Source organism: Euwallacea similis, chromosome 18 (genome assembly GCF_039881205.1).
Source record: "Euwallacea similis isolate ESF13 chromosome 18, ESF131.1, whole genome shotgun sequence".
Classification (NCBI taxonomy): domain Eukaryota; kingdom Metazoa; phylum Arthropoda; class Insecta; order Coleoptera; family Curculionidae; genus Euwallacea; species Euwallacea similis.
In genome coordinates this window covers 2,825,870-2,842,611 of record NC_089626.1, presented here as the reverse complement: position 1 = coordinate 2,842,611, position 16,742 = coordinate 2,825,870, and the positions used below count along the sequence as shown (strand labels likewise).

The following is a 16,742-nucleotide window of genomic DNA, read 5'->3' as shown; positions in this document are numbered from 1 at the left end:
GTAACCGATCGAAAAAGTTAGTCCTTGAATATATATATAACAAATAATGGTTTTTAAATGGGATTGAAAAAGCGATCCAAGAGCGTTTTCTGACGGGGGAATATACAGGGTAGACCAATTGACATGGTTTACTTGCCTGCTCTGATTAGCCTGAGAGTGCTAAGGTCGATTAAATGCTCGGTTAAATGAAGGCAAACATCAAATTTATTGGAAAGCTAAATTTATTAGTAAAGTTTCAAAAAATTTAAACTAAAAAAAAGAAAAATTGAAAATTCACTTGGTGCAGGGGATATTGGGAAAAACTAAAGTGCTTTTTTTAAGAAAAAAACCGTCAAAACATCGAATTGCAGAACTGGGAAATATTTATTTATTTTGAAAAAACTGTTTTTTTTAAAAACAATTTTTTTCTCAACATTTCGTAATTCCAATGTAATTTAGAACTTGGTTTTTATTTATTCTCAAATTTAGTAACTTTTAACTTATTTAACCGACCTTCTACATTTAGTGGTCTAGGGGGTAGCAGTGGTGAACCAAGGCAATTGGCCCGCCGTGCGTAGCCAGCAACAATAAGAAGCAAAATGCGGTACCTTTTTGTATGGGGCTACAGCGAAACCATAATACTAATATATCACATTCATGATAAAAGAAAAAAAATTTAAAATTTTGCAAAAGCCAGAGTTTTGGATTCATCTTCGGTTACGCGCTGGATATGTAGAGGGTCCTTCACTCGAAAAACTACCGAGTCAACATGAGCGAACCTTTTTAATAAATCTCTGACGATCTTAATAACTTTCAATTTTTTTTTATATAGAATTTGGTTGTTTCAATGAGCTTCCGAAAAGGTCCTCGATACTTATAGCCCCAAATTAATGGTCCTGGTTTTCAAGACAAATCAATGTTGATGCTCCCTATCGCAGACTATTCGGCACCCGTGAAAACGCTCCAAACCCCAAGTAGGTACATAAAAGAATTAGAAAAAAACTAGTCATGGCACACGCCACATTCGCCCCCGCGCGGAGCCAAAACAAAAGAAATTGAGCGAATCAGAAGCGCGGCTCCGGTCGTGCGGCGTTTGTTTTGGGTACCCATAGGCCTCTTTATAGTGTCAAAACGTAATACACTGAAAACTTACATGCCTGTCATCCCTTAAGGCTTTGCTCGCAATACTGAAGCGGTTTAAGGAACCCATCATTCAACCCATCATGTTACTCAAACTGAACCGTATATACAAAAAGTCTTAACATCACAAACATGTCAAATAGGCGGCATGTCGAGTTCCGGTGCCGCGAACAGCGGTTCTCACATGTGCGCCAACGGTGCCAGAGGCCCGGGTCCCATAGAGTCGGGAGAGGACGCGTACTGGTGTTGTATGTGATGGGAACCATCCGTCGGCGGCAGGTACACGCTAATCATTTGTCTTAAATCTCCTTGTTGTTGTTGTCCTCCAGGATAAGATTCCCTCTTAACTCCGCCACCACCGGGGGTTGGTGTGTGCAAGCTCGAAGTTGGAGACACTGGTTCCGACTTTATGCTGCTCCCTGAGGGGCTGTGTGAGTTGGGGATCCCATAGGGGGAACCTTGAGGCAAAGAGGTGGTTCCGTAGGCGCCGTAAGTGCCGTTCATGTAAGCTTGATGCTGCATCTGCCCCATGTCGTACCTGGCGTAGTTGGCGCCACCGTATTGCTGCTGATAGGAGTTAGGATCATGCATCATGTACCCATTGGGCATGTATCCATTGGGCATCTGATACATCTCTCTTGCGGTCACTTGTTGCTGCTGCGGGGGTCTCCCCGCCTCTGCGGCTGAAGGCAACAGATTCGAAGTTCCCAAGGGGTACTTGTCCTTCTTCAGCAAAGTTTTGGTCTTCCTCCTAGGTCGGTACTTATAATCCGGATGCTCTTTCATATGTACTGCTCTGAGGCGCTTGGCCTCATCAATAAAAGGCCTCTTTTCAGACTCACTTAGCAACTTCCACTCAGCTCCGAGTCTCTTGGATATTTCCGAGTTGTGCATCTTGGGGTTCTCTTGAGCCATTTTCCTCCGCTGGCCTCGGGACCACACCATGAAAGCGTTCATGGGCCTCTTTACTCTCTCCATATTCTGAGCTTTGCTGTTGTTGTTGTTAGTTGCTTGAGATGCTTGGTTCTGAGGGTGCTGATGGTGTAACTGAGGCGTAGGAGGCTGATGGTGGATTTGGTGAGGCAACTGATGCATGGGTTGTCCCAGCGCATTGTAAGGGAGACCATGGTGCGGCGGCATCGTCGCGTGTAAACTACCTCCTTTGAGGTCCGTTTCCATGGTCAACATTTCTCCCGCCGACGCGAACAGTTTGAAAGGTGTGCTTAAACGCACTTAAATACACCAAACAACGTGCACCACGTACCGTGCGAAGCGAAACTGTCTACTAACTAAAACTAAAACGTTTTAAGGGCAAACCGGCCCCTGTTCGCACCGCCGGGGCCCCCCCACTCCCTGGCGCCGCCTGCCATGTTTCTCTCCTGCCAATCGCGGGCAGGCCTCCGCCCCTTTCTCTCCCCGCCACTGGACAAGACGCAGTGGCAGCGTGCGCGCGACGACCCTGTTTGCTAATTATTTGGCCGATTACTAATTATACCTAGCGGGTATTTTTACGGCACGTCGTCGTACCGAGCAATAATAATTAATTAATATAAGCGCATCATTTCGTGCTTAAAAATCTTTGCTAGTAATTAATGAGCTGCTCTGTGTCCTGTAAAACGTTAAATCTTTTAGGTTGTGGGCATAAAGGGGAATTAGCTCGGGAACGTGGAGACTTTCAAAGGTATTCCTCACGAGATTCAGGCCGCTGCGCCGACCGGATCTAAGTGCCAGGGATTTTTTTGCGTCGGTCATTTAGAAGAAGATAATGAAGGGATTTTCAAAGGGCTCATTCGCGGTTATCCGACGGATGTCTTTTGTCAGTTTTTTCCCTATACTAACCTGAATTGATACAGGGTGTCAATATTTTATGAATGCGGAGAATGTGAGCTCTCAATCTGCGTGGAATCTGATATATCACAATGATAAAGTTTCAGTTTACTTGAACTTTTTTGGTGTTTTCACCTTTTTAACCTCTTTTGGTACGTCCCTGACGTTTTCTGGGGGCAAATAGTAAATCTACGCCACTGACTTTAGCATCTGTTTGAAACCGAAAATATCGTCTATAAAAATCCAAAATGTCAACCGCTTTTTAGTTACACCAAAAACGTACTGGAGGAATTCTTAAAATCATTTTTAATAATTTTCTTAAATCCATTACTTCTGCCCGAAAAAGTATCAAAGCCACTAGCAGTAACATAAACTTAAAACCAAAAATTTCCACCGAAATTGGAGTACACTGCTCACAAAAAAAGGGTCGATCAGGGGAAAAAAATTAGTTTTTTTTGATAATTTTTCACTTCTGTTGGGTTTCAGTTAAACTCTTGTCTCTCTCTTACATAATGGTTCTACGCAGGTGTTTCCTTGTCTTATTCATTACTTCGTAATAATTATAGGACAAGGGTGTTTCAGATGGTGTTAATGTTGTTTTATTTTACTTCAGGTTTCCTGATTTATTATGGAATAATTATCATTGAATAATTTTTACATCTACTACTAGTAATTAAAATCAAATAATGACACAGCAAATTACTGACATGTGCAGCTTTCACCAGGATAATTATATCCTGTCAGCGTGTCAGAAAAAGAAAGATTTCTGTGAAAACTGGTGTGGCAAACAGAGAGATGAGTAGCTTCATTTACTTTGTTTATAACTTTTTTTGTGCTATTTCGCATATCTTAGGAATCATTGATATTTTCTTTAATTTCAAAACTGCGTTTGACTGGCGAGATCATTGCGCAAGTCTGCCACAACTTACGCAAGCCTCGTTTTTGAACCACCCTGTACAACCTCTAACAGAACTTTTTGCGAAAGTGACACTTGAGCCTCTAAACTCACATCCTCAGTTCTCTTTCGCAGGCGTTGTTCTTTGGAAAATGTGCCTCGCAGGCGAAACCACAGAGATAGCCAAACCCTGCAATTTTCTATTTTGTCGCGAAACCCTCAAGTGGTTGCTTTGCACCGCTGACTGCACATGTGTGCGTTATTATCGCATTTACCCGTCACTTACGCGAGATTGTCACTCGCGTGCGATCACCTGATCGACGTCTCGCGCATGCTTCATGCGCGTACGATCATGAAAATTGGGGGAATTATCCCGCGTCCAGATGCGTAACCCACGCATTACGCTCGGTTACTTACCTGACTTACGTGGCACTCTAGATTATAGCAATTTGGTTTTGCAATTGTTGCGGATCGGTTAAGCCAGGTCAGTGTGCCAAGGGCACCTCGGGGATCACACGGAGGTAAGAAAAGACGCAAATTAAAAGAACAAGTACTTTTCTTGTCACGTTTTCTACATTGAGGTTTCCAGAAAACCCCAAACAACTTTTATTTTTCAAATGTGTATACATGAAAAGTCCCTTAGTGCGAAGTCTGCGCATCTCTCCGGATCCGTAGCCTTTCCACCTGCAACCAAACATACGCTAAATTAAAAATTGAGTTTCCAAGGGTGCAAATTAAAAATTTAACTTTAAATTATAAAAAGCATATTGCTCCGGCGCGTACAACGTCGACAATGATTCGAAACAGAGAGAGATTCAAGATAGGGGCCTCATTGAAAATGTATTAAAATCAAACACGGCCCTGGGGCGCGGTCCAGGCTCGGCACAGCTCATGCATCTTTGATGGGCCCCCGGTTACAATGGCCGCATGCACAATTTGCCGTGTTGACACAGTTTTACTACGACGAGGTTGTGTTTGGCTTAGCTCGGCCTGGGATAGGATATTGGTGTTTACATTGAAATTGGTTCGTGCAGAGTAGTTAGTGCAGTGGAAGCATGTTTTTGCTTGTTTTTAGTATTTTTTTCTGGTCTTTGACCGTGCGAATCCAACGTACATGGAGCTAGAATATCCCATTGGATGACCCACTCAACAAACAACAAGCGTTCGTTATTTTTATGCTCGTTGCAAGTTCCACATACAGGCCAACACAAAACTCCCCGGACCGGGGATTCGGGAGTGGCGTTGGCAACGTTGTAATAAAACGTAATAAAATAATATTAATTCTCCCTGTATAGTAAACGAATTTTCAAATTGTTTTTCCTTCTGATCGATTAAATCGATCCTATTTTAACTTGCAAGCATCAGTTACCTTATCCAAATGGCATCAAAGTATTTGTCATTTTCTAGTCTTTCATCATAAATGAACCAAATACGGTGTTGCTTGCAATTTTTTTTTGTTTTTTTTCAAGTTTATGTGTATCGATTTTTACGACCAGTAAATGAGTTGTTTGTGTGCAAAACGCCATAAAGTTTTTGTCAGTATGTTGTGACGCGACATATGAATAACGGATTTCGTAGGCGGAATAAAAAATCGGGAACGTAGCTGTATTCTTTTGTTTCAAAGACTCATGACAAGTTAGTGCAGCTGACATTTAGTGCGTGACAGTGGGTGTTTTCAAGGTTTTTTCTTCTTTTGAGTCAACTTCACATGCACAACAAGTGGCAACGTAGCTCACAGAAGCTTGACAAATCGCTCCGTCGTTGTCATTTAATACGTAAAAGTGGACGTCTGTAGATTTTGGATTTCTTTATCTTATACTTTCTTGTTGTATTTTGGCCAAAAATTGGTACCTTTCTGGTGTGAAAATTCTCAGTAAAATTTTGAAATTTTGAGGTGTTTTTCTTCTTTTTAATCGACTGATATCTTGGATCATATGTTGAGCCGGGTTGTCTCAATTACTAAGCTCTTGGAACCTCAAATAAATGGTGCTTCAAACCTCACCTTGTCACGACTCCAAGACCGGCTATAAACATTAAGTAAAATATAAAAATTCAAATTTCGTTTGTCTATTGTAAAAGAAGAACATTAACACTTCGCTTGGGCCGCCGGGTTTCTACGTCATTACATCCACCTCAATTCCGTGCCGTATCGCGGAACTACGTTCGTATAAAACGGGTTCGAAATGCATGAGTGAATCCGATTCAGATCAGTCCTCGACGTGCACTCTAAATGTGTGTATACGGTGTATCAAAAAATTGCTGTTTTCATTAATTTTTTTGCTGTTAAACTTCGAAAACAAAGAGAAAGTAGAGATACGTGTTAAATGTTTTTCAAAGTAATGTTGATTGGCGTATTTGGTGGTATATGGACCTACTGGTCTAAAAGAGATATTTTAAACACCAGTTCTGTGAACGCACGCCAATGAGAAAATCACGGATTCCTCACATTCTCTCTCCATAATTTCCGAATCAAATAAAATTTGAGTTTTTTACTAATATGAATAACATAAAGCCGATAAGGCTCAGGGTGGGGTGGTGCTGGTGATGGTCTCACCTCAACTTACCCAAACGCCCTGAACCGCCCTGGCGGGGGCATAAAATTATCGGTAGGTGCATTATCATTATTAAAAGTCCAATAATACGAAACCAAAAAAAATCGTAAGCAGTAATGAATTTTATCGATTCCCATGTCTGGCAACAACGTTTTTGTGATTTTTAATTAATCAAAAGGCCCATTAAATCACAAAATGGTTTTTCATCGGCCGCTAGACCGGGGGGTTATTAATAGTTTTACAAAAACGATTTTTCATCGAGAAAAATTAACAGTCGAAGGCGAAATAACGATTTATATATGCTGGCTCCGACTCGAACTAACACACCGTGACAAATTCAAGGTGTTAAACTCGACTATGACTTGGGCTTTCCCGGAATGCGGCACCATAAAGTCTGATTGGTACGATTTTAGTGGATTTATTGGGTCGAAGTAGAAACTCAGGTAAATTTAGCTCACATTTTATCAGTTTAAAGTCCTTTTATACTTCACATTTCGTCGTCCTACGAGAAAGAGCCAGAAAAACAGAAATTTACTTCCGGTACCTACATTTTTTCATATGCAAAATAAATAAATAAATAAATCACAACACAAAATTCCCTTTTTTGTCCGCTAGATACTCTCTATGGAGGTCGTAAAATGTACGAAATCAGGTTTTCTCGTGCGGGCTGTTCCCTTTATGGCACACTGTCGTATGATTTTAGAGAATTCTCCTCGAAATCATCATTAATCCCATCAGCCAGAACTCGCCGACGCTGTTTCATCGCAGCTGGCAAACTAATTTGAAAAACAATTTGTCACGTATAGGTAGATGGGCAGGTACCACCTCGGATACCATCAGGGCAGGTACGAAGAATTCGCGCTATATCATAAATTTTATTCCTGGGCTCCGACGCCAAACAGTCTGGCGCTGTTCAAAGGTCCACGATCCGGTACCATTTTATTAATGGTTCCGGGCGGTGGTACTTCAATGCACATACTCGATGATGGATCGCTTCATTTCGGGGAAGGAATCCGGCTTTTATGATACGAGTGCGGAATGCATAATGGGAATTTTCCCGTTGCTACTATTTCTAATTGATTATATCGCTATTATAGTTCAATATCTGATGTGAATGGTCAGGTAAACTCTCTGCACAATTACCGCGCGGTTTATAAAAAAAGTTATTAAAATAACTCCTTTGGGGCTTTTTATGTTTGAATCTCATCATTTTGCGGAACCAGATCTACTTAAGCGAACGTTGTTATTAAACACCTCGGTTAGGACGTAAAAACTGTATAGAAAATCCGATTCGAGCCGCTATATCGTCTCCGCATCTACGATGGTTAAGTCTGACCCTGACTTTAACCTCTTGACAACTCACTTTCCTCATATCGAGCATCTATGGTAATTAGGCCTCGAATATTTTACCATATTTATTATTTGTTTTTAAACTAGTCACATATTATTATTTATGATGCGGACGGCAATTAACATCGTCATGTTGGAAGATGGGAAAATCGACGTCGGTACGTCCAAAACAGTGGAAATTTGCAATGTAAACTGCAATCATACATCATTTGCTGACAGTCAGATCAAGTCTTGGACCATCTCCCTTATCCCATAATTCCCCAACATCCATCATCCAGGCGGTGCGAATCTCTCGGTGTGCCCCGTGGACAGGTCCGGGCTTAATGCGGGTTTGAATAATTACTGTGGCAGGGGTGGGGATGGGAGGGTCGGGATTCGGTGTTTTTGTACCGAGACTTGCTGTTTCAGTCAGAAGTTTCCTATTAATTACTTTTATTTAATAAATATTAATTAGCATGGAACCGATTACTCTATTTTAAGCAGACTGATTCATATTAACGCCGGAAAAGATATATTAAAACTCGCGATTTATGTAGGCTGACAGACCTCATTGACATGATTAATTTGATCTGTTTCATGATTGCTCGACGAATCTTCAAGATGTCGGTATCAAAATTTTAAAAGTGGCAGTATGTGCCTTTTATTGTATTCTCCTGCTTTTAACGTTCTCAGTTATTTGAAAAATGTGCATTTGAAACTAATTATATCAACGACGTGTAAATCACAATTTCCGTAAAGTATTGAATGCAAAAAGTTGATATTTAAGGTTTTATAGCAGACCCTTTTGACTTCTGGCAGAATTTGAGGTGCAGACGAATTATGAAGTTGGGAAAAAAATTAATTAGCATGAACAGAAAAAAGTTGAATTTTTTTATTTTCATAGACCTTTTGGGCAAGACTTCGAGTTAGTGACATCAAAGTCAGACATCAAGATCATCATGTAGATACAATTTTATATTTCACCAAATTTTGCAATATTTTTGATATTGAGGAAATAACTGGAAATCCCGCTAAAAATCCCTGCATTACAGCCCTGGCCTAAATGGAATGACGCTAACATTTTTGAATTGTCTGAATGACCCTGAAGCCTCGAAGAGATGTCAAAGTCAGTGACGTAGACACGTTTCAGAGTTAGAATTAAAATTATGAAAGCTTTTAGTTTCAGAAAATGAGAAGAAACTCTTCTATAAATCACACTTGTACGTCGCTTATCTGGGAAAAGCCGGAAAGTTTGATATTTGACGAAAGACATTTAGAACTGCAGATATTTTTACATATCAAAGATGTTGATACTTTTCTTGTTAATACGTATTTTGCTTTTTACGAGCAGTGTCAAGAGAGGTTTTTTGATTTTTGGTTCGAAATTTTCTCCTCTCTTTCGTTATTGACAGTCGTCTGTCGTCTCGACCCCTGTTTGTCTCCTTTAAGGTGGGAACTGGACCTTCGAAGACTAGACTTTCGATGGTTGCCAACCATCAACGATCCATAGAGTTTCGTAAGGGTTCTGGATAATTTTGCGTTTAATTACAGTAAAAGTAGTGACGTACAATACGCGGTTTTATGTAACAGCCAGAGCCAAAAGGAAAACAATAGAAATAATTTTAGAATATTGCTAGATCCTAAACGTTGTCGTACTTAATGCATATCTAGCATTATGAACTTATCCAGAATCACACGAATTTACATTGGAGGACCTCTTCTAAGTCCGCCACTAGTAATAAATGGGCAAAGGGCAATTAAATCAGCAATGTTGCCAAAATGAAGAGGCCACAGAGACGTCTGTTTTTGACCTATTCCAATGAGCGACTTTATCATAATAATGCTACAGCTCGAGAAATCTTTAAGGAAATGAAAATATAAAAATTGTCCTCTATTGGAGCGAATCAAAACGGTTTCGACAGCAAAAAAACTCCGATGGCAACTCAGATTCGCGCCAGATGAGATTCACGAAACAGGATATCGATATTTTTCTCATTCCTTATCGACATCACTACAACATTCGATAGTTTAAGTGCGGGTGCCCCTAAATCCATTAAACAAAAAAAAAAGCGAAACTCACCTCAATGAAACCCGAATAGGGCTCCGCCCTTTTGAATGACAGCATGAAATGCTGGTCTTGACGGTGTAAATGGTGAAATATTACTCGGGGCCGCGGTATCCTGTTGCAGCGGTGGTACCAAGTGGCCCAAAATTCATTGTGAAAAATTGGAAGTTTGCCCCCCGTCGGTTCTTTGTTAGGTCGCGTTTTGTGCCACCCAATGGAATTCCTTCGGGTGACATTTAAGCCTTGATGGATGTGGCTGTGTGAGTGAGACTGCGAAAAATATTAACCGAAGTGATTAGAGAAACGAAGTCGGGGATAGAAATGTTTTCGTATGGAAAAGCAATATAGCAGTAAAAGGAGAATAACATAACCATCAATAATTCTGTAGTAGTTCAATAAACCAGTATATTGAGAAATGCAAAGATATTTGAGAACTTGGTATGAGCCTTGGTTGCACGCTGGAGCCAGTATGAATGCATACAAATCCCAAACGTCTTTCAAACGTTCTGTCGTAGTGCATCAAATAAATAACTAACTTTGCACCGTTATAAGACTACATTATCTTAGCCTTTAGCTGCATTACTGTTACCGTTATAATTATGTTTTAGTTATGGAAAAAATAAAAAGTACTACATGGTACTACCTGGAAGTTTGAGAAACAAATTTAGCTTCGCTTAGAAACCCTGGGGCTAGGTATATCGGTTTCTAGGGCTTATGGCGGATATTATTTTCGGTAATTTTTGGTGGTCCTTAGTGTTACTAATTGAAACGTTCTCGGTTTCATGATCTGAAGCAAAAATTTGGTGCTGGTACGTATCTCTTGAGTCGCTGTTCAGCCAGTGGCGTGAAAAAGATGTTGATGCAAGTAAGCACAGACAAGTAAACAAGATCTTTTTCTACCTGGTAGCCAGCCCGAGTTATCGACCGAGTACCCTTGCTCCTGGCATTTATCAAACGAAAATCAGTCAAAGCACCCGACTGTCAATCACATCGACCCCCGCCAAGCTCTTTTGTTCGTCCATCTCTCTCCCTCGTCGCCCCTCTGGAGTCAGGAGCACACCTGGTCGAATCATTAACCTGACAGTTTTTTCCTACATATACCTCTAATATACAGGGTGATCAGACGCGGCAATGGAACTAACCGCGAGAGGGGCATTATCGATTCAAAACAGGATCCAGGTCGACGTGTTTGGCTCTATCTCTAATACGAGCGGAAATGACGTGTGTCGTCTTGTTCCGGGCGTAACTCCGGGCGCTCCTTCCGGTGTCCGCGAAGCTGATAAACGTGCTCACGTACCGGAAGCTTAAACTGTATGTTCCAGGCTTCGGTTGTGGAATTTTTGCCAGCCTCGTATCGTTTTTATGTGGCCAAAGGTACAGATTTTGTATGGAAGAATGGACCCTTGCTGGGCTTTTTGTTAATTCAAAAATTGCGCAATTCCCAGGAAGATTGGGATCGAAGACGCGAAGTAGCTGTCATTCTCAGTCACTTTGACGTTACTGCGGTGCTATTACAATCGATTGCGTCCCCGATAATTTTAATTAAGTCTCAGGTCTAGCGCGCATTTTATTTCATTTTTTGTTCTTTAATTTAATTTAGTTTAGGATGTACAAACAGTTTTGCATGAGCCGACGTGATACGTATTTTCAAAAAATGCGTTTTTAGGATCCAAACGTCACCTTGTGAAGCATAAAGTAGAGCAAGTTTTCTATTGTCTTTGTCATAACATGTCATGAAATCTTGTCACAATACGACAATTTTTTAGCGTATTACATCATAAAAATGCATTTTTCAGTTTAGGGTGGTACCATCTTTCAGTAACGTCCTTGGTATTAGACCTACCTTTAGAAACCTATAGATGTTTCTAATGCTGCTCTTTAATTCATTAGCGACATCACGGTGACGTGCGCTTAACACTAGTTAGACGCGACATAGCTGTCGGTCTACGTCATTTTGACGTTACGTTGGCAGAATTCCGAGCAACATTACGGATTACCACCGTTATGTAATTTTGGATAACACATACACCACGTTTTACATATTGATTTATGCGGGGACTTAAAAGAAAATCGACTTTTTTGGCTTAAAATTGGGAAAGTTAAAATAACAATGGACCCGAAAGCACCATCAAGCGGAAAGTAGAGCCACATAACACCCGTGCGTTATTATTTCTTCTTGGAAGCCTATTCTCGCTGAAATTGTACTTGCTCTTAATCCCTTGTCCCTTTGGTACTACCTGGCCTCGATCCCTAGGGCTTAGCTCGTTTTCAATTCGAAGTTTCGATATTTGGTTGTTTCAGTCCCATATCCAACATAAAATTGTATGAAGTGGTGTGGTGCGTTTGGTCTGGGATGAAATGTAATTTATTTCAGTATAGAGACAGAATAAGAGTTGAAGAATCTCAGGTAGTAATCCTCCGGTACTGTACCTGACGAAGGTGTAAAAACAAAATAAACGGAGCGTGGGAGAGATCTCATGAAATCACTTTTTCTCAGTATAGGCCCTATATACAATTACCAAGAACTAATACCTAACTACCTAAGGAGCTCTAAATGTGGGGTTATTAGATTTCGTGCACGAAATTTAAGTAGGTACCACCGGCTATCAGCAGTAATGCCGCCGAAAATGGTTCTACAGGGAGTGCGTGTAATTATTATGCTTGAAGGTTAATATTAGCATGTATGTGATTATTGTGTTTACACGAATGTGGAGGGCAAGAAAGTGGTCGTTGTTTGGGTCAACGATTCGGGACTTTCTACTCTCAGGGGCTTTTGCACTCTGTAATAAAGCACACGTATGTGTGCGGTAAATAACAATGGTTTTCTTCGTTTTGAAGAGTCGTAAAAAGGGCATTTTAGGGCAATTTTTTAACTTTGTTTGGAATTAAAACATTATTCATGGGAAAGGTCTTTGAACTCGTCGAAGATATCTTGGGAAAAAAGTCTTATTCGCATATTGGCATGAAATTTTTACATTTTGCAACTAGAAAATCGAGGATTCTGTCTCAAACTCCGGAATTTTTTACATATACAACTCACAGAGTTTGGGTTGTTGACTTAAATTTATGGGTGTTTAAGGAGAACTTCTTCCTCTTTGTTGGCCGGTTTCGGAATTAAAATTTATACCCAATAAAGATTTTTGAACTCGTCAAAACTGTATCACGTTTCTACGACCTTAATAAAATGTAATGGTGTTCTAACAATCCCAATTTCCAAGAACATTCTATGAATTCTGCTATAAGAAGCGTATATTAATCACTCTAGACACAACAATACATTTAACCCAGAACTAAGGAAAATGGCTGCCAGGCGCACCTAGGTGGTGCACTAGGTGGCGAACGTACCCATCATCTATCTGTTACTTTCTGACGCACCAAAACTTTGCATAAACGTAACGCTTTGCCGTTTCGTAAACCAAAAAATTAATTAGCACGATAACAAATGCTTTAATTTGAATTATCATTTTGAAATATCTAATAAAGAGCGACAAACTACATTAATAAAATTATGAACTGATGGGGTAAGAACCCTTAGAGGGGCGAAATATTATTCTGAGTATTTATGGCCTCTAGAGGACCCCTTCAAAGAAAGGTTCTGTGACCTTACTGTCACACTAAAACCATGATTGATTTCTCATTTGGTACCAATTCCGGTTTACAACCTCCATTTACGTAGGGCGTCTCAGGTCTTCGGTACACCTAATTGCCTTGCCTTAGTAAATTCTGACTTCCTTTAATAACTGTCTCTTCTATGCATCTTGGGGCCCACGGATCGCTCGTTTATACCACGAATCTCGACCTTAACGATCAAATTAAGTCACAAATTTCCGTCCAACCTCTGTCCAACAACAATTAATTACAACAATTTTTCATCCCTGACGGCTGATATACGGGTTTCTTCACTTTCTTCTTTTGGCCGGACGTTGATTAGGCCGCATTCCACGTTGTCACACGTGACTCAGCAACCAACGATTGATAGAGATGCATCACACAAAAGGGCGTAAATGCCTATTAAACACTTCTTAATAATGCTGCGGTCTTCTTGCCTGATGACTTGCCAACTTGCTCCAATGATGGCTGTGGTCGAATGGAAAAATCACTTTGCAGGAAAATATCGCGTTGAGAAGAAACAGTAACACCTTGCTAAAATACTACTTTGTTTTGGCACAAAGCCATATGGGCACGCTCTACACTCTAACTTCATTCATGTCTCATTCTTTTATACCGAGTGTATATAATCTATGGACAATAAGGCTAATATTACCTTTGGCACAATGGGCGCAGTGGGGATCACAGTATCACTATAAAGAATATTTACAGTAGTTTATTGTAAAGAGGGCCTTGTTAGAGCTTTTTGAGGCCTATTGCCCGATTAGCCTTATTGTGCTTCGGAAATAAACTTGTGTGGCCATTGTACGGAATTAAGCAGGGTGTCGCAGCAAGTGCATAAACGTTTTGGGCAATGCATTTACAGGTACCTCACGCTATAACTAAACAATCACGAGGCAGAGACAACTTAATTTCACTTACCTAAACCAAGAAGATTAAGCAATGACTTTTAAATTGGATAACCACAAAAAGCAATCCAAAGATGCCGTAACCAGGAAAAAATCGAATTAAGAACAAAACGTATTACTTTGCGGTTTAATGTTCAGCTAACCGTATTGGAAATACATAAATACAGTGCCCATATCTCGGGAACTGTTAATCGCAGGAAAGTCGGCGGTATGGTAATGGGAAAGCAATAAGATAATTAAAACCGCCTTAATGGCGGGTGTAGTTTTAATCGTGGTACGCGTTCCACATGCCTCTTACAGGCACTGACATGTACAATTTTCGTAATGGTTCAAGAGTTTTTCGATTCCCGGTCAATAAATTAATGAAGTAACAGCAACCGCTCGTTCCGACACCCATCGGGTGTAGCGCTATCTTTGTCTGTCCCTGCTGGTTCGGTGTAATTATTACTTTTCAACACTGCTCTACCGAAATGCACTCGTCCTTAATCCATGACAAGACAATACAACTTTAACATCGATCAAGAATTGTTCAGAGAATGTAGCACGAGCTATAGGAAAGTGCCAGAAAACATTCTGCGAGCATTATCAGTCATCATTTCGTCACCTTTCGAGGGGTACCTGTGCCACGCACTCAGCACAAACTTTGCATGTGGTTTTGGCGTTTTTTTCGAAACATTTTTGCACATTACTGATTTTTGCAATATCGACGAAAATCGATCAGAATCAAAATTATCGTAAATTTCACGGTTTCTGTCGTTAGTAAGGCAAGGAGTTCTTTTTGAACTGTCCTTGGAGCTGCTCTGTGTTCGTGAGAAAATTTCCGGTGATCAGGGAATTTTCCGAAATGCTTTCAAAACTTTTTTAGTGCGGCACTGGCTTTTGTAATATCGGATGAAATTTATTAGATTTTTATTTACTTCATTGAGTTTTGGGATTTTTTCAGGTGGCGTTCTCGCTTCTCAGAACCGCCAAGGTATTTTTAAAAGTAAACAAAGACTTTCCTCTAAATGTTTCCTCTGAGCTCCGTACTGATTTTTGCAACATCAGCTCAAATTCGTTTTTTTTTACAAAATTCAGCGTGTTAAAACTTTTTTTAATCAGTGGCGTTTTTGAGCGGCGGTTTAATCCCGTTTAATTCGTCGTACGTCCCAGATTTACAAAAAATCCGATGGAAGTCTCAAATTGAATGGAAAATGATTTATTGACCGTAATTTCATCCGCAAGTCTCTGACAGTAATACTTACCTATTTCTACTAATCCGTTGTTTGGGCTTTTTAATAGAGACTTCTATAGACGTAACCGCAACTTACTGTGTAGATTATGATTTGCTTCTTGTTTGAGCAGTCTATAAAAGAGGAAATATCAGTTCGATGTCGATCCGCCGAACGAATTATAATTTATGATGTACGACTGATGTCGGCTAACACTCTCACAGAGACTACCCCCAGAGGTGCGCACAGTAGTGGGCCTTCGAGGGTGCTGTTTAATTACCAATCAAAAACAGGAATTCCAATATCTATCTTCAGTCGAGTCAAATTATTATTAAAGCCCCCTTTTCGGCTCGGCTGCTCCGTCAAAGATATCGTTTCATATCTGATGTAATGCACTTAACTGTATCAGGAATCGGGAAACCTGTCCAAGACTATTAAGAGAGGTCTTGTGTTGACAAAGTAACCTGAAACGGGGCTCGCGCACTTTATTTGGGGGTGTGAAATGACCCAAAAACTCGCAGTTAAGTGTCGGTGTAGCTGCTGTATGCTCGAGGGCCCCCAAAACACCAAAATATTCTGGTCAGCAAATATGTGCTTTTAATTCGATATGCCACATTAAGGGGAGGATCAGTTTCAGGTGGAGTGATTTGTACGGAATTTGAGACTGAAAAGGCAGCGAAATGAAAAACAAAATTTCCTACGAAAACATTAGCTATGGGCTAATTCCGAAAGCAGCCCTTAACCGGAGCTCCATTCCACCCTTTTCCCCCGACGAAAAGTGATTTATTATTTATTATTCCCGAAAATTATGATTTTGCTTTATAAAATGGATGCTAACGGATCCGCCGTAGACCTTCTGGCAGTCATTAATTTGTTAGGCGGTAATGGTCCGACGAAAATATAAAACCGAAACAAAATTAAGATGCGTACGTGTGCAAGCCCGTGTACACAAAAGCTTGATAAATAACCACCTGACACAGGTACCATCCCGCTTATCCCCTTTCGCGAAAAAAGCTAAAACAAATTGATTTTTAGTAAATCGTAAACAAGCTTGATGCAAAACATCCTCGGTGGCTAAGGCAAACTCTAACGTCCCTTATAATACAGAATATAATATGGGGGATGCTGGAGAGTGTAAATTCATCTTCTTTTACGAGGAGGTAAATCTTATCAGGGAGGAGATTTATTAACAGGCCCAGTGCATCTGAACAACTGTTCCGATTCCCA

General features: G+C 40.4%; 1 protein-coding gene across 1 annotated transcript; it reads right to left on the bottom strand.

Moving 5' to 3' along the window:
- Window positions 1–826: 826 nt before the first annotated feature.
- Window positions 827–2,396, bottom strand: LOC136414651 (transcription factor Sox-2-like). The gene has a single exon (XM_066398805.1). The coding sequence runs from the start codon at window positions 2,305–2,307 to the stop codon at window positions 1,300–1,302; it is 1,008 nt and encodes a 335-aa protein (XP_066254902.1). The 5' UTR covers window positions 2,308–2,396; the 3' UTR covers window positions 827–1,299.
- Between the last annotated feature and the right edge of the window lie 14,346 nt (window positions 2,397–16,742).

Coding starts and splice junctions, on each gene's coding strand:
- LOC136414651 (XM_066398805.1), bottom strand. CDS start 2,307: ATGTTGACCATGGAAACGGACCTCAAAGGAGGTAGTTTACACGCGACG.